The sequence below is a fragment of the Bidens hawaiensis genome, unplaced genomic scaffold (assembly GCF_021521415.1).
Source record: "Bidens hawaiensis isolate Kalapana, Puna unplaced genomic scaffold, B.hawaiensis_p1.1 tig00017158_1, whole genome shotgun sequence".
NCBI classification, from domain to species: domain Eukaryota; kingdom Viridiplantae; phylum Streptophyta; class Magnoliopsida; order Asterales; family Asteraceae; genus Bidens; species Bidens hawaiensis.
Window position 1 is genome coordinate 59,570 of NW_027492595.1, and position 24,486 is coordinate 84,055.

A 24,486-nucleotide genomic window follows, 5' to 3' on the forward strand; every position below is an offset into this window, starting at 1 on the left:
GGCTTGGTCATTTTGTTGACATCTATAAATAAATATAAAAATAAGTTGAATTCTCAAAAACCCTTTAAATAAAATAGCATAAAATACAATAGTACATATGTGTACCTCTCTTAAAAACAAAGTAGACAATAAAACTCGAAAATATGGTTTCATAACAATCATTGTGCGTGTATATGAAACATCAACCAGTGACGAATCAAGAATTTTTTCCCATGGGGTTCACTGTTCCCGGGGGGGCTTTAGGGAGGGCGGGGTGGTCGAGGGCCCCTGGCCCGACACCCGTTAGGCCCGAATATTATATTTATATTTTAAATTTATATGTATTTTTATGAATAAAAAGACGTATATTTAATGTTTAAACTCAATTACATAACAACTAGTTTGGCTTAGTGGTAAAAAACATATTCATTTTTGAACATATAATCAAATGTAGGCATGTTCACGAGCCGAGCCGAGCCCGAGCCAAGGCAAGCTCAAGCTCGGCTCGATAATCAATCGAGCTGGCTCGTGTCGAGCTCGAGCTCGAGCTCTTAATCGAGCTAAAAATTTGAGCTCAAGCTCGGCTCGGTTTTAATCGAGCCAAGCCCGAGCTCTTAATCGAGCTAAAAATTTGAGCTCAACCTCGGCTACGTTCGGCTCGAGTTTTCCTGTAATAATAAAAATTATATGCAACCATCAAGCTAAACTAAATAAATATGACGTTAAGATCAACACCAACCAAATACAAACTAAAAAAATACGTCTAATAACATCATCGAAAACAAAATATGTTCAACAAGTCTAAACCAAACCAAATACAAAATTAAGCAGAGAAGTATTATCTATGAGCGACGGCCGATGGCGGAGGTGAATATGAGCGGCTAGAGTTAGGGTGGAAAATGGAACGTATACTGATTATTGAGTGTGTGAACTATGAAGTATCATCCCTCAGTTACTCAGTATATGAAATTATGAATATGAACTATGGAGTGAGAAATGAAATTGAGCTGGATTAAAGGAAAGCCCAAGTGTTAAAATAATTGGGCTCGATAATTATATGCATGTATGTATATATATATAATAAATTAAAATAAAATAGTTCGAGCCAATCGAGCGAGCTCGAGTCGAGCCGGGGCTAGCTCAGGCTCGGCTCGTTTAGAAATCGAATCGAGCTAGGCTCGGCTCGTTTACAATCGAGCCGATTTCGAGCGAGCTTTCTCCGAGCTTTTTTCGAGCGAGTTTCGAGCGAGCTTCGAGCCGTGAGCTTTTTGAACAGCCCTAATCAAATGTACCTTTTTTATATAAAACATTTTTACACAACTCAAATCATAACCAAGTATGACCATTTAAAAATTTAATTGTTTAAAGCTAAAAAAATACTCATTTTATTTAAGGTCCAAAAAAAATTTCGCCTTCGGCCCAAAAGTTATTTTGGCTTCTCAGAACCGGGCCTGGGGGGCGATCCCGCAACCCCACTAATTACGTCGTTGATCTAGATCAGCCTGTCACACCCCCTTCCAGGGCCTAGGAGTGCGACCCATAACTTGGTATCGTGTTTGTAAATAAATCAGAGTTGCGTTAGTTAGCGGAAGTCTTATAAAACTATAAGGATCAAAAGTGTAACATTTAAATATATTCAAAAGACGGGATTGTAAATACCCGTTTTAAGTTAACAAAAGGTTATTTGTTTATGTTTACAAAACCACCACATTAAAACATTAAGTTCACAAAAAGAATCCGAGCCATCGGATATTAGTACTTCGTCATGCCAAGCTCTAGCTTTGTTCACCTGCAAAATGTAAGAAAATACGTCAGCAACGAATGCTGGTGAACACGCTGACGCAAAAATAACTCTTTTACTTTATTACCCCTCGAGACTACGCCTTCCTCGGCCCAACGTGGCTTAGGAATAACAAAGTCAAATAACACATTATAAATATGAGCCTCTACGCTAGGTCACCTCAGCAAACACCGCAGCGTTCGACTTAGTTAAGTACCCGTAAATATACACATAAGGTCGTACTCCCTGCAGGAGAGCGTCCTACGACCAAGGGTGGTGCGATCATGCCCATACATCACATAGTACCACCTATGTAAGGATCCAGACACACGTATACCACAGCCTGAGGGCTAGGCTTATACCCTTTATTTATAACGGTTTTAGGAACACATAGTTCCTTGTAAACAATTTCAAATAACATGTTTGACTTATTTTAAATAAATAAAAGTTTGGGGGCGTATTCACCTTGTCTCTTTAGGATCGGCTTCACTCACCGTCCAAGGGTCTTTCCCTTTCTTTATCTCGCACCTATAGTATGAGTATAAATATTTGTTAGTCGGATACACGATCCGGCTTAAGACCTTTAGTCTTATATCTCAATCCTCGATTGAACATTTAGTTCAATTCTTTGTTTACTTAAAAACCTTTAGTTTAAAAGTAAATTTATAAACCTTTAGTTTATATTTAGAAACCTGACGTTTCTTCTTCTCAAAGAAACGTAATTATTTTCTTTATTATTTAAGAGTACTCTTTATTCATTAAATAATATTTCATAACAAAGAATATTTACACATATACATACACACATATATATGTATCCAATAATATTCATAATCATAGTTTCATTCGTTTCTTTGTTATGTTTATTTTTCTTTTATCGAGGTATCGAGTATAACCTTGACTTAAGGCTTAAGTCTTGAATATAATATTAAATTATATTGAATTCGATATTACGCCTAACCTTAAGTGGCGTATAGAAACCCTAGAGAATTGAGCAGCACTCCGACGCCGCTTTACTTTTCTCGATCAACTTTGATAAGCCAACTTCAACACACGTCGGCACGTCTTTCGGGACTCATTGCCATAACAACACCTTCTTGATGATTGAGGGTGGAGGGTGGCACAAACTTCGAGGAAACGGTGTACACAAACAAAGGATCGGGGCACGCTTATCGAGGAAAATCGTTTATATGATTGTCGGGACTTAGAGAGATGTTAGAGAGAGGTAAGAGAGCTGTGTTTTGTGTGCAGAATGCAATGCCCATGGTCGCTATTTATAGACTTTAAATTGGTTCCTATCGCGATACACGATAGGTTCCTCAGTAGACCTATCGCGTATCGCGATATAGGTCTGCTGACTCACAGCGTAGACCTGCCACGTGTTGACACGTGGCAGGCACCGCTACACGTGGCGATAACCAGTGCCACCGTATGCCACGTGTCACGTTGTGTCAGGTACCCCATCGCGATACGCGATGGGGCTCTCCTATGACTCATCGCGTAGCGCGATGGGTCAGGAAATCAGAGTTTTCAAATTAAACCCTCAACTTTGGAATTTGGCAATTTTAGTCCCTAGACTTTGGAAAGTTGATACTTTGAACTCAAAATTTTCACGTTGTTACATCCTCCCCACCTTGAAACAAATCTCGTCCTCGAGATTGCTTTACTCGAACAAGTGGGGGTATTTCTTTCTCATTTTCGATTCGAGTTCCCAAGTATATTCGAGCCCTCTACGCGAGTCCCATTTTACTTTCACTATTTTCAACATTCTTTTCTTTAACTTCTTTGTTTTCGAATCTTCAATTTGTATTGGAAGTTCTATGAATTTTAAGTTCTCATTTATTTCAACGTCTTTTAATGGCATAGCCAACATTCATCGGTCAAACACTTACGCTGATTCGAAACATGGAATACATCATGTATCCCTTGCATTTCCTCAGGCAGTTGCAACCGGTATGCAACAATGCCGATTCGTTCGAGTACCTCAAAAGGTCCAACGAAACGAGGACTTAATTTTCCTTTCTTACCGAAGCGAACAACGCCTTTCCAAGGCGAGACTTTCAATAACACTTTGTCGTCGACATTGAACTCTAACGGCTTACGACGGACATCAGCGTAACTCTTTTGGCGACCACGTGTCGTCTTAAGTCGTTCTCGGATTTGAATGATTTTGTCGGTTGTTTCTTGGACTATCTCGGGTCCAGACAATTGATTATCTCCGGTTTCAAACCAACACACGGGCGTTCTACATTTTCTTCCATACAACGCCTAGAACGGTGCGGTTTGAATACTTGCGTGATAACTATTATTATACGAGAATTCCATTGGGGGTAAGTGGTCATCCCAACTTCCACCTAGATCGATCACACAGGCGCGGAGCATGTCTTCCAACGTCTGAATCGTCCTTTCGCTTTGCCCATCGGTTTGTGGATGATAAGCAATGCTAAGGTTCAACTTTGTACCGAGAGCTTGTTGGAAGCTTTTCCAGAAAAGAGACGTAAAACGTCTGTCTCGATCAGATATTATAGACAGCGGTACTCCATGCAAAGCGACAATGGTGTTTACATAGATTCGCGCTAATTTATCCATAGAGTACGACTCATTGATGGGTATGAAGTGTACGGATTTTGTTAAGCGATCCACAATCACCCATAAAGCATTATGTTGTCGAGTCGTCTTCGGGAGTTTTGTAATAAAGTGCATGGTAATTAACTCCCACTTCCATACGGGAAGCCCGGGTTGTTGAAGCAATCCCGAGGGCCTTTGATGCTCAGCCTTAACTTTTAAACAAGTCAAACATTTCGCAACATGCGAAGCGACATCCCTTTTCATTCCATTCCACCAATAGTTCACCTTTAGGTTGTGGTACATCTTATCACTTCCGGATGCATCATATATTTAGACTTATGAGTTTCGTTCAAGATTTTCTCACGCAAACCTCCAATGATTGGTACCCAAATCCTATTACCGAGTCTTAGGATACCATCGTCACCCTTGACTAGCGAGTCAATGGTGCCATTGCGTTTTTCATCAGAGATTTGATTTTCATTGATTGCTTGCGTTTGCGCGGATTTTATCTGTTCAAAAAGATCAATTTGAAGTTCTAAGCGTAAAGCTCGAACCCTTTTAGGTTTTTCATGCTCTTTACGACTTAAGGCATCGGCCACGACGTTGGCCTTGCCTTCATGATACACAATCTCGCAATCATAATCGATAAGAGTCTCCATCCATCGCCGTTGGCGCATGTTGAGCTCTTTTTGATCAAAGATGTGTTTCAAACTTTTGTGATCAGTGTACACGGTAAATCGTACTCCATAGAGATAGTGCCTCCAAATCTTAAGTGCAAAGATTATGGCGCCTAACTCTAAATCGTGAGTCGTGTAATTCTTTTCGTGTACTTTCAATTGACGAGATGCGTAAGCAATTACCTTCTTGTGTTGCATTAGTACGCATCCCAAACCGGAGTGGGACGCGTCACTAAAGACTACAAAATCTTCAGTACCTTCTGGCAGAGCCATTATCGGTGCTTGGGTAAGTTTTTGCTTGAGTATGTCGAACGCCTCTTGTTGCTTCGTTCCCCATTCATACTTGATGTTTTTACGAGTTAACGAGGTTAAGGGAACGGCGATTCTTGAGAAATTTTCGATGAACCTACGGTAGTATCCGGCCAAACCTAAGAAACTTCGGATCTCAGTTGGCGACTTTGGGACCTCCCACTTAGAGATAGCTTCAATCTTAGCGGGGTCCACTTGAATACCGTTAACATTGATAATTGACCAAGAAATTGCACCTCGTGCAACCAGAACTCGCATTTCGAGAACTTGGCGTACAACTTCTCGGTTCTAAGAATTTCAAGCAAAGTACGAAGGTGGATTTCATGATCGGCCTTTGACTTAGAATAAATAAGTATGTCATCGATGAATACGATAACGAATTTATCCAAGTAAGGCTTGCAAATACGGTTCATCATATCCATGAATGCGGCCGGAGCATTGGTAAGTCCAAACGGCATAACCGTGAACTCATAATGTCCATACCTTGTTCGGAAAGCAGTCTTTGGAATGTCTTCGGATTGAACTTTAAGTTGGTGATAGCCGGAACGAAGATCGATTTTAGAAAAGTAGCTAGCACCTTGAAGTTGGTCGAAAATATCGTCAATACGAGGGAGTGGATATCGATTTTTGATTGTAACTTTGTTTAACGCACGATAGTCGATACACATCCTCATGGAACCATCCTTCTTCTTGATGAATAGAATTGGTGCTCCTCAAGGTGATGAACTCGGTTGGATGAAACCTTTCTCCAAAAGCTCATCAAGTTGTTTCTTTAACTCCTTCATTTCAGTCGGCGCTAAGCGATATGGAGCTTTGGCGATTGGAGCAGTACCGGGAATCAGATCAATTCTAAATTCCACCTCGCGGTCGGGAGGAATACCGGGGATTTCATTAGGAAAGACATCGGAAAATTCGGAAACGATCGGGACGTCTTTGATTTCTTTTGGCTTAGACTCTTCAGTGACATAGGCCATGAATGCGAGGCATCCTTGATTTAAACATTTGTTAGCTCTAATCATGGAGATTATGCTAACTTGGCCAGCTTCTTTATCCCCTTCAATTCGAATCGTTCGTTTATCGGGGGCTTGAAGTTCAACAGTTTTGCTATTGCAGATGATACGGGCATGGTTATCGGATAACCAATCCATACCAAGTACAATATCAAAACCAGCCAGACTCATGGGTAACAAACAAATAGGTAACGAATAACCAGCTAGAAAGATTTTTCCGTTTTCAAGAGCTTCGGAGATCTTAACGACTTCACCGCTAGCAGTCTCGACGCTTAGAGTTTTATCTAATTTAGTTAATGGTTCGTTTAATAGACTACATAATCTATAATCTATAAAACTCAAATTCGCACCCGAATCAAACAAAACTCTAGCATAGGTGTCGTTGACTAGAAACGTACCGGTTATGGTTTCTGGCACGTCAGCGGCCCTTTTTGCGTCGAGTACGAAGACTCGAGCGTTTCCCTTTTTGTCTTTGCCACTACCACCCGCACCACCAGCAGCAGGCTTGTTCTTTGGGCACTCGAAACTTAAATGGCCCATTTCCTTGCAGTTAAAGCAAGTCATCCTCTTCTTCCAGCAATCCGCAGCATCATGACCAGTGCAATTGCAAGATTCACAAACTTTAGGAGGCGGGGCGAAGTTGCAACGGCCCTTGTGATACCTCCTACAAGTCTTGCATTGTGGCGTGTTTGAATTAAATCGGCTTTGGTTTATGCTCTTACCTTTGAAGCGATTATTTCCTCCACTCGTCCTTCCTTGAGTTGTTGTTGTCGTAACCTTCTTGTCTTCTTCTTTGTTACGAATCATGCCGCCCATTAGATAACCGGCTAACTCCATTGCAGAGTCGGCGGTTTGTGGTAGGTGAGACCTTACCATGTCGCGGATTTCCCGCGGAAGTCCCCAAATATATCTCGTGACTTTGCTGGATTCAGGGTGAACCAGCTGGGGAACAAGGCGACCATACTCATGGAATTTAGTATTGTATTCGCGAAGGTTTGTCCCAATGACCTTGAGATTCAAAAATTTTGTTTGAATCTGATCGGTCTCATTCATAGGACAGAACTTAGCCATCAACAAGGCTTTAAAATCCTCCCAACTCATACCATACATTACATCTCTTCCTTTGCTCATCAACAGAGCATTCCACCACTCCAACACTTCACCCTTAAACATAAGGGCTGAATACTGAATCTTCTCCACCTCATAACACTTACTTGTGATCACGATTGTTTCCATCTCCTCGAGCCACCTCACAGTTGAAATGGCTCCCTTATCACCATGGAACTCTTTTGGTTCATAGTACTTGGAATCTTTAAACGAACAACCGCTTATCTTGAGTTTTTTGAACTCATGTCTAACTCCGCCGTCGGCGTTAGACTCATGCACACTTTCCTCAACACGAGAGGGATTAGGACGGGATTTAACGGGTTTAGAAGGATTAACAAATTGCGAATTTCGAGATTTCCTAGAATGAGATCTATTCATAGATTCTTCTTTCACGGCATCTTTTATCATCTTTTGGATTTTGTTCATGTATTTTTCGGGAATATCTTCCTCTCTCTCATTTTCGGGGTCTTTCCCCTTGGCTTTTATTTCTCTCTCTCTACGAGCATTCTCGTTATTATTCTTTATTCAGACATTTTTCTCTTTTCAATTAGTCTGAAAACTTTAACAACGTTTCTTTCAAACACATATTTTATTTATTACACATTATATATATATATATCCAAAGGATATATATATTTTACAATGCATATATATATCGTTCCCACGATATATATATATAGCTAGTCCTATCATTACATAAGAACATTTCAAACATTCTTTTATTCGTACACACATCATACAACACTAGTTTTATACATAAAAAGTCTTCACATCACTCTCCACATCTTCAGTCCCTCAAGAACTTCTTCACAACCTTCGTTAGTTTGTTGCATTTACGAAGGAGTGATTTTCCAATTTTCTTCATTTCCTTCTCTTTCTCATCTACCTTCTTCCTCCAGTCGTCGGTCTCATGCAATGCACGATCCAGATGTTCTTCGTACGACTGCGGGACTATGTTGGGATATCCGTACTGCGGAGGTGGGTCGCGATAACCCAGTGTTACCATCTCGTAATGGTTTCTTGGCTCTGGATATGGAACATAGTCCATGTCTGATGAAAGATAAAGGTAGGTCTTGGCAGCTTGGTTTTGTTCGCGGATCTCGTCGGCTTGTTCTTGAATCGAAGGAATTTCTCCTTGAAAAGGTGGGAAGCTTGACGAAGTTTGGATCCTTAGTTTCTCCAAGTACTGGACATACGGGTCCATGGAACCATAGCTTGCATTATTGGAAGTGAGTGATCCATTCATCGGGCTTGATATTTCGTTCGGGTTCTCTGGATGCTCTTCTTCCATCTCTTCCACGGACTCTTCCACCGGGTCCTCATCATCTTCCTCTTCCTCGGGATCGGAATTCTCCTCTTCTATTGGTTCTTCCTCCTCCATGGGTTCCTCTTCCTCTTCAGTTTAGTCTTCCTCCATAGGTTGTGGAGTTTCTATGTTCATGGAGGGCATCTTGAAACTTTCGAAAGGCATCATGATCCTCATCTTGGGCTTTCGGGATGGCCCTTCTCCATTGTTGGGTTTTGAACTGACTTCATTAAAGGTAGAACTTCCGGTAAACCATCGTCATGGGTCGGAATGACACTGCATCCAGTCAGAGGACGGGCTTCGTGGTTCTTCCTTTATGGGTCGGTTCGAAAGGAAGGCGTAGGATGGATGTGGATTTGGCGGTACATAACCAGTTGGGAAATGTTGTGGTACCTCCGTGGGCTGATAAGTTGGAACCTCCGTTGGGTGGTATATTGGTACTTCTGACGGTTGATACATTGGCATAGTCGGTGGATGATAGCTTGAATGCCTCGGTGCCTCAACACTTGGCTTCGGTGGACTATCGGGGATGTTGATCGGGTAGTGCCTACTTCCGGGATAGTATAGGGGTTTGGACAAGTCTCGTTCCACGTCTTGATCAAAGAACGCTTCGTAATATCCATCACTCATGTTATCTTCAGGGTAGGGTTCGGCTATATCAGCTTCCTTGGCCTTGCGTATGTAGTTCTCAATGTGAGCTTTAAACAACATCTAATATTTATAGGTGGTTTAGAATGTAGAGAGGGATAGAAAGGTTACCAGCCTATCTTATCTTTAAAACAATAATCAAATAATTTTCCTGTACTTGGATCGAAGCTTGGGTATTGTTTTATGATACCCAATTCGCTTAGATCGATGGCTCTGATACCAAGCCTGTCACACCCCCTTCCAGGGCCTAGGAGTGCGACCCATAACTTGGTATCGTGTTTGTAAATAAATCAGAGTTGCGTTAGTTAGCGGAAGTCTTATAAAACTATAAGGATCAAAAGTGTAACATTTAAATATATTCAAAAGACGGGATTGTAAATACCCGTTTTAAGTTAACAAAAGGTTATTTGTTTATGTTTACAAAACCACCACATTAAAACATTAAGTTCACAAAAAGAATCCGAGCCATCGGATATTAGTACTTCGTCATGCCAAGCTCTAGCTTTGTTCACCTGCAAAATGTAAGAAAATACGTCAGCAACGAATGCTGGTGAACACGCTGACGCAAAAATAACTCTTTTACTTTATTACCCCTCGAGACTACGCCTTCCTCGGCCCAACGTGGCTTAGGAATAACAAAGTCAAATAACACATTATAAATATGAGCCTCTACGCTAGGTCACCTCAGCAAACACCGCAGCGTTCGACTTAGTTAAGTACCCGTAAATATACACATAAGGTCGTACTCCCTGCAGTAGAGCGTCCTACGACCAAGGGTGGTGCGATCATGTCCATACATCGCATAGTACCACCTATGTAAGGATCCAGACACACGTATACCACAGCCTGAGGGCTAGGCATATACCCTTTATTTATAACGGTTTTAGGAACACATAGTTCCTTGTAAACAATTTCAAATAACATGTTTGACTTATTTTAAATAAATAAAAGTTTGGGGGCGTATTCACCTTGTCTCTTTAGGATCGGCTTCACTCACCGTCCAAGGGTCTTTCCCTTTCTTTATCTCGCAACTATAGTACGAGTATAAATATTTGTTAGTCGGATACACGATCCGGCTTAAGACCTTTAGTCTTATATCTCAATCCTCGATTGAACATTTAGTTCAATTCTTTGTTTACTTAAAAACCTTTAGTTTAAAAGTAAATTTATAAACCTTTAGTTTATATTTAGAAACCTGACGTTTCTTCTTCTCAAAGAAACGTAATTATTTTCTTTATTATTTAAGAATACTCTTTATTCATTAAATAATATTTCATAACAAAGAATATTTACACATATACATACACACATATATATGTATCCAATAATATTCATAATCATAGTTTCATTCGTTTCTTTGTTATTTTATTTTTCTTTTATCGAGGTATCGAGTATAACCTTGACTTAAGGCTTAAGTCTTGAATATAATATTAAATTATATTGAATTCGATATTATGCCTAACCTTAAGTGGCGTATAGAAACCCTAGAGAATTGAGCAGCACTCCGACGCCGCTTTACTTTTCTCGATCAACTTTGATAAGCCAACTTCAACACACGTCGGCACGTCTTTCGGGACTCATTGCCATAACAACACCTTCTTGATGATTGAGGGTGGAGGGTGGCACAAACTTCGAGGAAACGGTGTACACAAACAAAGGATCGGGGCACGCTTATCGAGGAAAATCGTTTATATGATTGTCGGGACTTAGAGAGATGTTAGAGAGAGGTAAGAGAGCTGTGTTTTGTGTGCAGAATGCAATGCCCATGGTCGCTATTTATAGACTTTAAATTGGTTCCTATCGCGATACACGATAGGTTCCTCAGTAGACCTATCGCGTATCGCGATATAGGTCTGCTGACTCACAGCGTAGACCTGCCACGTGTTGACACGTGGCAGGCACCGCTACACGTGGCGATAACCAGTGCCACCGTATGCCACGTGTCACGTTGTGTCAGGTACCCCATCGCGATACGCGATGGGGCTCTCCTCTGACTCATCGCGTAGCGCGATGGGTCAGGAAATCAGAGTTTTCAAATTAAACCCTCAACTTTGGAATTTGGCAATTTTAGTCCCTAGACTTTGGAAAGTTGATACTTTGAACTCGAAATTTTCACGTTGTTACACAGCCCCTGAAATCAACTTTCCCAAGATTCGTGTTTGCAATCTTCATAAACAACCAAAGATTTAATGTCCACCCAGAGCCAACCCGTGATAACTCAAACGCGTTTTGACCTATCAAAGTCCTTGATCGTTGACCAAAATCAACAAAAAGTATTTTAAAAAAATGATTGAAATTCACCAAAATTTATACTTCTTTTAAAGTGACAAGAATCCATTTTATTGTATCCCATGCACATATATATTTGGTAAATCTTACATCGAAACGCCAATTAAAATAAATACGTCGTGATTGTAAGGTTGAAATTTATTAAAAACATAGCAGACAATAAGTTGAATTCTCAAAAATCCTTTAAATGAGATAGCATAAAATACAATAATACATGTGTGTACCTCTCTTAAAAACAAAGTAGACAATAAATTTCGAAAAAATAGTTTCATAACCATCATTGTGTGTGTATATGAAACATCTACCAGTGACTAATCAAGAATTTTTTCCCATGGGGTTCACTGTTCAGGGTGGGTAGGTGGGTGGGGGGGATCCCGCAACCCCACTACTTACGTCGTAGATCTAGATCAGCCCCTGAAATCAACTTTTCCAAGACTCGTGTTTGAATCTTCATAAACAACCAAAGATTTAATGTCCACCCAGAGCCAACCCGTTTGGCTTACAACCCGTGATAACTCGAACGCGTTTTGACCTATCAAAGTCATTGATTGTTGACCAAAATCAACAAAAATTATTTAAAAAAAAATGATCGAAAATCTTACATCGGAAAGTCAACAAAAATAAATACGTCGTGATTGTAAGATTGAAATTTATTAAAATTTATATAGTCAAAGATATAAAATAAAAACAAAGAAAAAAGAAAATATAGATGAATATATGGGTAAACTTCAAAGGGTGGAAGGATAATTATTAATTAAACTTACAAAAGTTGAATATAATTGAGAGGCTAAATTTGTAATTATATTTGAGGTTTATAAGTGTATTTTGAGTTGTACTCTTATGCTTAATTGACTTGTACATTATCATAAACACCTCAAATAAAATAAAATTTACATTGAAACGTGGACAAAATTAAGCACTTTACAATGGTAAAGTCGGGTTTTTTTAAAACATAATATATTAAAAGATATAAAAGAAATAAAAATTTTAAATGAATATGTCAAATAAATGGGTAAAGTTAAGGAGGTTTATTTGTAACTACTTGATAAATTAACAAAGTTTTGTTGAAGTTAAAGGATCATAATTGTAAATATTTTCAAAACTAAATATTTTTAACCGTATATAATGTCTAAAATACTATACTATCCTTAAAATTTCAAATTTGTATGCATTAGTGATTGTTTATTATGCATTAGTGATTGTACCTCTTAAAATTTAAAAGGTCCTTTACTCATGCATTATATATAGTTGAGATTAGATTTTAGATAAGATTTCGCTCAAAATTATTCATTTGTTGTTAGGTGAGTTCAAATTTGTGTCGAATATTTCATATATCGGTGAATCGTCTCAAACTTTGAAGATGAAAAATCAAATCATTTTTCTTCTCGGACTTTCATGTGTTGTTTGGAACTATCTTTATTAGATGGGTTAATTCATCGGTGAACATATCAGAAATTTTTATTGTGCATATTTCCGATAATGTTATGTATTAATACATTTTTTTGGAACTACATGTCAATTGTAACTCTAGAAGGGCCATTTTTGCAACACTGAGAATAACAAATAACTATAAACCAAATAGTTAGTTGGGTTGTATTAATAGTTTATTATCTGACCTTCAAATATCTCGTTTTCTAGGACTGTCATTTTTAACTTTAACCGAAACTTGAAGCTGACTCAAGAACACTCGAACCCGACCCCAAAATAACCCGAACTTGATAAAAGGCCAACCCGAACCTGAACCGAAATAATTCAGGTTGGTTATTGAGTTTGATTTTTAGGTTTCGGGTCAACCCGAATAAACTATTTGTTAAAACATGATATTATTATTAGGTATAGGCGTCATAGCATTATTAAGTGCACCATATACGGAACACTGTGCACATTCCACATGTTCTCATCCTATCTATTATGGTTTATCGACTATTTATTTTTTTACATATCTTTTCTATTTATAGCTAATAACAACCATAGTCGAAGAATGTTGCTTTATCGGGTTATGTTACTTTATTATATGGTTATTTACTTAACGAGTAAAGAAGAATATAATGCTTTAGTTTATGCGTTGTAGCTTTAAAAAAAATTATTATTATTTTTGTTTTCTTGGATACCCGAAACCCCCGATTAACCCAACCCGACAAAGCCCGAACCTGAATAACCCGTACTTGGAAAAACTGTGGGAGGGCTTTGGGTCTAAAATTAAAACCTTGAAACCTGAAGAACCCGACTCGCAAAACCAAAACCCTAAGAACACCCTATCACTAACCCTTCTGTGAAACTGTCATGGTAATAATACTATGATTCGTTAGCAATCCATCGTTATTAACCCGTTAGTGATCCCTCATAAACTATCATTGGTAATACGTTAGAAAATGCATTGACCCGCACCCTCTTTTTTGAGGGAGTATTAATGGTTATTCGGGTCACACTTTGGATTTATACTAGATGGGCAATTGGGTCACACTTTGAAATGGGGATTGGGGGGGGGTTTGAAATGAATGATTTTTAACATCAGATTTAGTCCATTTATAGTAGATAGACTAATTTCTTTTTTCTGAGTATTGTGTTTTTTTTTATATTTATTATTGTATTTTTTGTTTATTTTATTCATTGTGTTTTTATGTCGTTTTTTTGAACGGGAATGACGAGATTGGAGGGGGGGGGGGGGCATTTAGTTTCTCAATTTTTTTACGTTTTTTATTTATATTTTGAGTTATGATTTTTTTTTAAAAAAATTTTAGGGCTTTTCTTTTTGCCACAAATCCTTCTCACACTTCTCATTGTTGTCTCCCTTTGTATTTTAACTTTTCCCATGACTAATGTATCGGCTATGATTATAAGAATTTAATTACTATTAGGGTGGACTGAGTGGAAGGGGGAGTGTCGCTCAACTGTCTTAGAGCATCTCCAGTGGTAAATGTTGTTCATGTTTCAAACCGTCAGCTCAACATGACACATTAGATTTCAAACCAACATTCAAAAACCTTTTTTATCCTCCAGTGGGCAAATCCGTCTTTGTTTCAAACCGCCACCTCACCATCCAACTCATCATCTACTATTCCCTTTAATTTAATTTATAAAAGTCATATATTTTGTAATTTATTATTTTTATATTTCGTATACATTAAATAACTTAAAGTAAAAAATACAAAAATTAATAAAGAAAAAAACAATTACTAGGTATAAACATGCCTAAAAAATAATTTTAAAACATACAACAGTTTTAGAAAAAAAAACACCTAAATTCTTAATATATATAAACGAAACCTTTAAAAGCTCTCTGGTTGTTATCTCACCAAGTATTTGATATGAAATCCTATAATTAGGGATATATTAAAATTAATATCCGATTTTTTAAAAGATATTGTTTATAATTAAGAAACAATTTTATAGTAAAAATAAATAAGCGGGTTATGAGTCTCACCAAACCTTAATATCTTTTAAACCGAATTATAGCATCTCATTTATTTGTGAAACTCTTTCGTCATTAAACCCTAAGTATATTATTAACTTACAATAAATAAAATTAAAATCTAAAAAAAAATATATAAATAGTAGAATCTGTGTAAAACAACCCCGTAATATGAGAATACAAACTAGCAAAAAATATAAAATATACAACCCTTGTTATAGTAGATTACGTTAAAAAAATAAATAATTTAACAACTTTTATTTAAAAGAAAATAAATTGTTTGAATTTAATGCCCATCTCCATTTTAAATGTGAAGTATTGGGCCCATGTAAAAGCTTCAAACATCGCACCGTATTTCCAATGCGTTGCAATACTGACAACCATCTCCAATGGTGAAATTTAAGTGTTTGAAATATGAAGCAACTCCATGTGGGATTCAACACAGCCCATTGGAGATGTTCAATGGTAACCTGAAAAAAAGAGTTATTTTTACCATATATATATATATATATAATATATCTTTTCAGCTAATTTTTACACAAACAATCATTCTTTCATCTCAAACTATCTTTATAAATCACAAAAAAAATGCCTTGAGAGCACGACTGTCGTCGTGGAGCATTGACGACGAGGTCGCGTTGGTGAATACTTGGATGTACGTGACGCATAATGGCATTTTGTGAGGCCAATTTGACTTACAATTCAATTGGCTTATGTTCAATTTGGAGGTACCGGCCATCGTTTCACCCATCAAATCAACTCAAAGTGGAGAAATGTCTTTGAAAGTGTTAAGCATTTCCACTAATTCTACGCATACGCACTTGTCGTGATGCTCGAAGCACAACCGCATTCACAAGCAAATCGTGTCACTGAAACCATGTCTCGAACATGGGTTTTTTTATCACATCGAAGTGTGGGATGGTTTAAGAAAGCATCCCCGGTGTTTGGTTTTGGCTACTTCTCTGGCTCCAGCTCAAGACGACTCCGACTTCGGTGAATCCGAAGTGGATGATTAATTCTCTTTTTTTTTTCAATGAATGTTATTTTAAGGTTTTATTTAATTTTATTTATGCTTTTAATTTGAAAGTAGTTTAGTTAATTAAAAATTGAAGGGAAAAAAATTAAAATTGTTGGAAAATGGATTATGATGTGTTGCATGGTTGAAAGATGGATATGGTGTAGGAATTGAATGACGTTACGCTCGCGTGGATATGAGAGAATGTGAATAATGATGAATGGAACATGAATTGGGATGGGTTGCCACCGTCCTTATTTTTATTTTGTTTTTATCGTGTATTAATATACAAATAGTACTATCATTTATTTTTATTTTTATTTTTATCGTCTATTGGTGTACAAATGGTATTATCGTGTACAAATGGTAAAAGTTCACGTATTGTTATGATCTCAAATGTGACAATTGAGGTTGTTTTATAATTACTATCATTTGTATATATTCTACGCTATGTTATCCCATGAGAAAGGAGAGGAAATTGTGATCTTTACATTACACCTTGAAAATTAGCTCACATGATCGAATTAATACAAAGATGTATGTGTCAAATAAGTAGCAGGCCAACCCATTTCATGAAGCCCAATAACCAAAAACAAGCCCAAATGCAAAGACACGGAGGTAACTAGTTATAAAAAGAGAGCCCACTAAACATGGTTTGTAAAATCGAAACATAAAAATATATATATATATATTTTTTTTGGAAAAGATCCGATACAATAATGTCTTAACGTATAATACGTATGCGAATTCATTTTTTTACGAAATCGATCCATGAAATTACATTCAAACATCTCGGAATTGTCAATACATATCCAATTAATCATTGGTCCACTGAAAAAAAAAACAGTTTTGGATGGTTAACCGATTAATTTTTCACTTTTTTTCACGAAAACCGTTTTTGAGCGTTTTAGGTTTTTGGCTGAGCGTTTTAGTTTTTTGTGAGCGTTTTCTAAGCATTTTAGGTTTTTGCCTTTGAGCGTCTCGTGAACCTATCGTACGTTAAGACATTAGCGTACAGTAACTGCACCCTACTTTTTATTACCCCCTCAATTTGATAATCCAACAGTATTTGCATCTTAAGTTTCTTTGTTAAAAAGTCACCTTGAGCTTGATTCAAACCTTTAGTGAATATATATTCAGTCTGCTAACAATTTTCACAAATATTGATTTTAAAAGTTTTTGAAATTACCAACCGCAGTTATAATAAAACACGGTTAGCTCCAACATTAAACATACTTGAATAAGATGAAGCTATATTGAAGATTTTGCAACAGTTATGATAGGTAAGATTAAAAAATATTTCAAAAAAGAACCTGTTTGAAGATATATCCATTTTCATTTTTTCAAAAATTTTCAATACTCAGGAAAACTTATTCCATATTAGTGTATTACCTAAAACAAAACTAGGCATGTAACAACGTCACTTTATAGTCATCCTATATGAAGCTTATTCCAGCTTATAGTTCTAGATGGGATTGAATAGTCAACCAATTCTTTCAAGACTAAAGCAATTAAGTACCGTAAGTCATTTGTTTTATAAATATATTTTTTTCGTGTTCAATAAGAAGTAACTTAGAATAGGCTTGATCACTTTAAAACAAAATAGATGATGCTCGCATGCTCCTTTGTAGAAAAAGGATTATGAATGATCATTTGAGGTTGGCCACCATTTTTAACTTGATCATTTTGTGTATTTGTAAAGTCACCTTAAAAGATGCATCCACTTTTGAAAAGATATGACTATATGTCATTAGACATAACAATAACTGTGGTTGAAAGAAATCAAGCAGAAATACTATATGATTATTAGACGGTGAATCACACGAAAACCTGTGAATATCGAAAACCTATCTCAAAAGTCACGACTTGTAGAGAATTTTACAAGACAAAAGTCACATGACTTTTAAAAAGTTTTAGAGAGAAAATTTTGTGTGATATTATAGCATAGTACTGTAAGGATTGTGTTGACTTCACTATATGATATAAGTAGAGATTTATTTACTTTTTCTTTTATTTTCATGTTTATGTTTATTTGTATCTTCTTTGATCCGTAATTTCAGGGGAATATAATTACACACTTCGAATGCTCGATGACGATGAAGAGTAGACATTTATTTCCTTTTTGTTTTACAACAACGTTTAGTTATATGAAGTACGTTTTTGTACTCTAAACGACTTTCTCATGTGCTAGTAGAAAACATGAGTTATTATTTGAAAAATCAGGCTAATTCTCCCTATAGATTGGTTTTTTTGGATATAATCCTTATAATATAATCATGTTATATTAACTTGCTTGTAGTAGTACATGTAAGCATCATTACAACACCAATCAAAGCCTATAAACTCACCACATCGCGATAAACTATATTCATCTCATATTGAACATCATAAAGTTGGCACTATAAAGATTAAGGATGTGGTGATCTCCAACAAAAACGGAGCCAGGCTATCGATTTAGTTATGTATCAAACAAACGAATGATCCGGGATGACCTGTTGTAGATCAAAGTAAGTTAAAAAAAATTCAATAAACACAATCAGCAAGAAACAATAAGGTGTTAATGAAATTTACCTGATCAGAAAAACACAGTTATCTTTCTTATTCCAACTGTTAATTATATTGTTATATTAATTCAGCATGTTACACCTCAGCAGCTTAAGGTTGCCTGACACTTTCCTTTAGCTTTGACCAGTTTACCTTCTGGGCACATTTTGAACATATATGTAACATGTGTGCAGACCTAGATGAACAATTTAATGATTTCATTATTGAACTTTGTTATTTCAATTATATATAAAGAGAGTTTTAATTATGCTAATTACCTATCTGGAAAACCCATCATCACAACATAAGAAGCAGTCTCCGGTTTGGGGACTTGATTCAAACTCATCTTCAAATGCTCCTGAACCAGATTTGTCTCATAATTTATAAAGATATAAAAGTAACAAATATACATATGGAAGAATTTAGAAAAATAAACAAACCTCTAGAATTTGGTGATCGGTTCAGAGCTGAATACAACTCTTGCTGAACTGACCGTTGCAACTCGACTTGCATATCCATGCAGGCCTCTAGCATCTTCTGCATGTCGTTCATCCTTTGCTCAAGTATCTCCATGTCAATCCTTAAGCTGTTGATGACCTCATGTTCCTGTAACAGGTTAAACAGATATTCATTGAGTATTTATTACAAATATGTTTTTTATCGTGCGAACTATTTACTCGTAAACTCACAGACTTGATACCCTACAAAGTACTAACAACTGGATCATCTGACGCAGATAACCAAAATTTGGATTCAAAAATGAGACTTGACACAATCCCGAAGATCATGTCAGACACGTGAACCCAAACATGACACAAATACCCGTTGGTCGACACGAATGTGACCCGTTTAACCCACTTTTTATACTTTATTTTTCATTTTAATACTCTAAATTATGACTTATTAACTAAAAATAGAATGGGATAGAAAACAGTTATGTTTAAATCACAGACCGACCTGAGACAAGCTAGAGATCTAACAAATATTTGTAACTTGTTTTAAGTAAAAGAAGATGTAAAACTCACAGCCGAAAGATGATAACCGGAATCAGGGAATTGAATGTCTTCTGCACCGTGCAAATCATGGTCCCCGTGTCTCTGTGGAGACCCGTCTATGCCATTTGCATTCTCACCTAGTCTTTGCTGCTGATTGTGATCATGCATCCATTCATTTTCAGACTCAAATACCTGATCTTGTCTACTGACATGTGATTGCATCAGCTGGTCAAGTCTTGGACCAAAGTCACCTTGAAGAAGATTAGAGACACTTCTCCTACACATCATTAATAAAGATTTTTCTGATTTAGTCAGTGCATTATTTGAATAGTGGAGGTTGATAACTGGATTATTGGTATGATATTATAATCTACCTGTTCGTAAGTTCTCTGAGTTCAACAACCCTGCTGGCATCATCACCATCATCAAACCAATAGTATGTGTTACTCCTCACTAGAGCAGTTTCCAGATAGGAATTGTTCCCACCAAACCAACTTTCTGTGGAGTCCACAACATTGTCATTGTCATTGACATACCACTCTTCTTCATGCAAATCTTGAAAATCACTCCCAAATGTTTCCTGATACCATTCACCATCATCATGTGATTCTTGTGGAGTGCCGGTTGCATTTAGAACCTCGTGAGCGGTTTCTTCGGCTTGATCAATGCGATCAAACTTCATGTCATTGTGATCAGTTGAGGAGTCAAATTCATTAGTTGTCTCAAATTCTTCACCAACAACTTGTTCAGTATGTTCATTAGCTAAATCATGGTCAGATGAGGTGTCCGAATCTGATTGGTCACCGCGAGAATGATCAACTGTGAATGGTAGTGTCTTTGTTTCCTCATATTGCAGACTGTTATTATCATGCATTTCTCCTGGTGAAGAATGAGATTCTGGTGGACTGTGGGACCCCCGATAAATTGTCAAGTTAGTTGTCTCAAAATTTTTACTGATTTTATGTGGTATCTCCTCAACTACTTCTTCAGCTTGTTCAATGTGGTCATAATTACTCACCTCATTGTCAGATATGGTGTCAGGGTCAGACTGGGCGGCATGGCAAGAGTTGTTCAATCTGGTGAGGAACCCTTTCCTAATTCAAGTAAAATGTTCACTTTATGTAACAGTAAATCACGTTTCTTTTACTTCAATACTTCGAATTTTAATAAAAGAAATTAGTCAAGAGCATAGCTTTATAAGTACATCTTCCTAACAAACAGTCAAACACTTAGCATAAATTTTAATTAACAGCTGAGACTGCATCACTTGCCAGGTCACCATTTACTGTCATAAAAAAGTTCACTTAGTACAAACCAACTAAAATGGTAAAACTTATAAAAAAATATGGTCAAGTGTCAGCGTTTTATATGAGTTTTAAGAAAATGATAAGATTATAGATTTAGTACAATTATAACTCTGCAAATTGAACATTATTGTAAGTTGTATAACTGTCTAAATAAAATTTAGAACATTAAGAGTCTTAAGATTTTATAACACTTTATGAAAAAATATATAAAATAAATGAAAACAAGTTGGTTGGTGTGGACGTGTGGTGCCCACCACATTTTTCTCGTGGTTGAGATCACCAAGGGGCAGGTCAATTAGTTGTTGGAATGGTGTGACGCCTAAATGGTCTTATGCTTTTAAGAAAAAAAACAAAACTAATATTTGGTAAAGGTGGCTTTTTTCATTTGGCTTGTGTTTTATTATAATGTTTCAATCCTTGTAATTTGTTCTCTTAGGGGGTGTTGAGTACACTTTGTAAAGATAGCATTCCTTTTCTCCCGTTTGATGTATCTTCAGGATTATTCTATTATATGCTCTTGTAAATTGAGGTTAAAATAAACATATTAGTAGTTATACATAATAGTGGATCAACTATATGAACAATGAATCTAAAACATCTACTAGTCTGATTTGCACCAAAGGTAATTCAAGCAAACAAAAAGTGAAGAAGAAAAAAAGGATAGAAATAAAATGCACCTTATATCAGATACAGCATTTGTTCGCTTCAAAAACCCCAGTTCACTTGCTGCAACAGAAGTCGGTTTTTCATCTTCTACAAATCTTTGGTTCCGCAAAAATCTACCCTTGAGTAATGACTACAATTGAACTATGGCATTAATATGGCAATATGAATACTAAATCATAAAGTGTGCAATCCTTAGGCAGAATAATAATTGGATACAAATAATAAAACTACCATGGGGATGAACCATACCATCACAGTTACAAATGGAACTGCATAATCCGTATTATAATATTGTCAAGGAACAATGAATTCTAGGCCAACTTTAAATCTTCTTTAATGAAAAACCTTATGAAAAAGTGGACTATGTAACACCCTGTTCCTTATACAACGCGCCCAAAACGCATTGGTGGTATTTGAGGTAGGGCATTCTATGGGATGATGTGGATTTGACTAAGGTATCACAAATTTTGGAAATAAGAGAACATGAAAAAAGCTTACTGGATGAAGCATCCTAATGATGCTATGTGAAAGTATTTTAATTTGCAATAGTACCTAAATTAAAACAAGGTATTTTGAGTCGTCTAAAATGTTGGTGTCATGGGTCAGCTTTGCGCAAGCATATAATTTGATATATACATTACACAGTTTTATTTAATTTACTTTCACATAAACAAAGCGTATACATGTAATCTTATATTCTAAGTCAACTAATTTTAAGGCTTCATGTTACTATTTAGCTCATTAGAGTCAAGTTACAAAAACATATTTTATAGCAATAACAAACATAGAGGTGTAATTGCACAACAGATATTCAAAAGATTCTCACCTGAATTCGATGCCGATGTGCAAAATTTGAAACATATTTGTTCTCCAACAAATCATCAACTTCTCTCTTCCTTTCTCTCACAAACTTTGTTAACAAGTCAATAAGAGCCTGCCTGCCATATATCCTACGGATAGGACTCCGTGCACCATTGATTTGAGAACCAGTCGGTGTAGTTGACTCTTCTGAACCAGTGCTTGACTCTAACCACTCCCTCACTATCCTCACTCTCTTGCATTCATGTTCCCCAGCCCTTTGTGTCCTTGAACAATTGTTCAGACGTGAAGAACTATGAACCGTATGTCCCCCAAAGCTTTTGCTTCCGCATTCATGAAACATTTTCTTCACATCCTCTTTCTCTTGACCCACCATTTCGTTTTGGCTTTGGGGACACTCATTTTCAATTTCATTTTCGCCTTCCAAAGAAGATGAGGACGGGCTTTCGGGGCTAATAATCACACCACTCGTTTGCAGCCGTCCATTCTCTTTAACTCTGCCCTCGTTTTCAAGATCCCGCCACATTTTTCTGATGAATGATGTCCGAGTGGTTGACCGATCTTTACTACCAAGATATGATTCAAGCCCAGAAGCCTTGTGTAAACCAGCCACCGCCATATCTTCACACTTAACCACAAGGATTCTTGGTAAGTGAGATAATGTAGGATCTCTAGTGAGTCCGATAACGAACCAATTTCATTCTTAAAAATTCCAGGATCTCTAAAATTCACCAAAAAAATCCTCAGATTTAAGAAATTTTAGATTTCATTTGAACAAACAGACTAACTAGACTAATAATTGTCCTATTCTAAATATTCTCTCTGACCACAATAATTCTATACAGAAAAGGAATAAAAATGTCGGTGATCTAAAACATGCAATTTAATTATGAAAAACTCATATACTATTTGAGAGCAAACACATCACATAAAATTTAAACACATACCACCAAATCAATTCACATTTCACACCACATGTCCTGTCTACCTAGATTCAATTAAATAACCAAAGGCAAAAACTGCATTCTAACAAACAAATTGATAAATCAACAAATATGAAATATGAAATATGAACTGATTGAAATAAATTAATTCAACAAAATAGTCAACGGACATGTGATTGACCTATTCTTCACTTCCTTCATCCAGATTATTCGATGACATGAGCAGAGTCAAGTAACCTAATCACAATTCACAAAATGCACATAATATGCTCCGATTAACAAATATGACTTCATAAGACTAAATGCACATAATATGAACCGATTAAAAAGAATAAAATCGTCAAAATAGTCAACGAATGTGTGATTGACCTATTCTTCACTTCATTCATCCATATTAATCAATAACATGAGCAAAATCAAATAAGCCAGTCACAAAATGCACATAATAATATGCTCCGATTTACATATATAACTTGATAAAACTCAATCTATATAAGCAGATTCAACATAATAATCGCAATAAAAAACCTAATCGTAAAATTAACAAGCGACGATCCAGTTAAAATCAACAAATTATCAATAAACGAGGGTGTGAATCGGTACCTTTAAAGCTTCAAATTCTTCATTCACATGATTAAAATTGAAGCGTCCTGTGATAAATTCAACAAATAATGAACCGAATAACATAAATATAACTCATAAAATGATATCATGATAAAATGTCAAAATCCTGTGTTTAATAACAATTAATTACCTGTTAATTTACGTCTCCAAATCCTACAGTAACAGGAATGAATGAGAATAAAATGAGTCTGTCAATATTAGGTATTAGTCACACACACACCGTGTCTTAGTGCCTTAACTGCAACGTCTTTTTTTGAACATGAGGCAATCAATCATGTCAAAAGACAATTATGCCCTTCCCTTTGTTAATAGTTTTATATATTATTTTATTTTATTTTATTTTATTTTATTTTATTTTATTTTGGGGAGTGGTTGCTTCCCTGCAAGGGAAGGGTATAGTAGTCTTAAATTCAACGATACGTTTGACACACGAGTGCAGGGTCCCTTGGTAACGACCAAACGACGTCCTTCAACTTACTTCTTTTTT

At 36.5% G+C, this 24,486-nt stretch overlaps 1 protein-coding gene across 1 annotated transcript; it reads right to left on the reverse strand.

The window, feature by feature from the left end:
- Nucleotides 1-18,922: 18,922 nt before the first annotated feature.
- On the reverse strand, nt 18,923-24,217 carry LOC143553221 (uncharacterized). Its single transcript, XM_077043255.1, has 8 exons — nt 24,130-24,217; nt 23,979-24,025; nt 22,439-23,152; nt 21,624-21,742; nt 20,014-20,733; nt 19,670-19,916; nt 19,085-19,250; nt 18,923-19,002 (listed from the first exon to the last, which is right to left on the reverse strand). The coding sequence occupies exons 3-8, from the start codon at nt 23,048-23,050 to the stop codon at nt 18,923-18,925; spliced, it is 1,944 nt and encodes a 647-aa protein (XP_076899370.1). The 5' UTR covers nt 23,051-23,152; nt 23,979-24,025; nt 24,130-24,217.
- Nucleotides 24,218-24,486: the final 269 nt, after the last annotated feature.

Bases quoted from the DNA above. Each gene is read 5' to 3' on its own strand.
- LOC143553221 (XM_077043255.1), bottom strand. From the start codon at position 23,050: ATGGCGGTGGCTGGTTTACACAAGGCTTCTGGGCTTGAATCATATCTT. The intron at 20,734-21,623 runs GTGCATTTTATT...TACTTGAATTAG, and splicing joins AATGCTGTATCTGATATAAG to GAAAGGGTTCCTCACCAGAT. The intron at 19,917-20,013 runs GTAGATTATAAT...AATGATGTGTAG, and splicing joins CTCAGAGAACTTACGAACAG to GAGAAGTGTCTCTAATCTTC.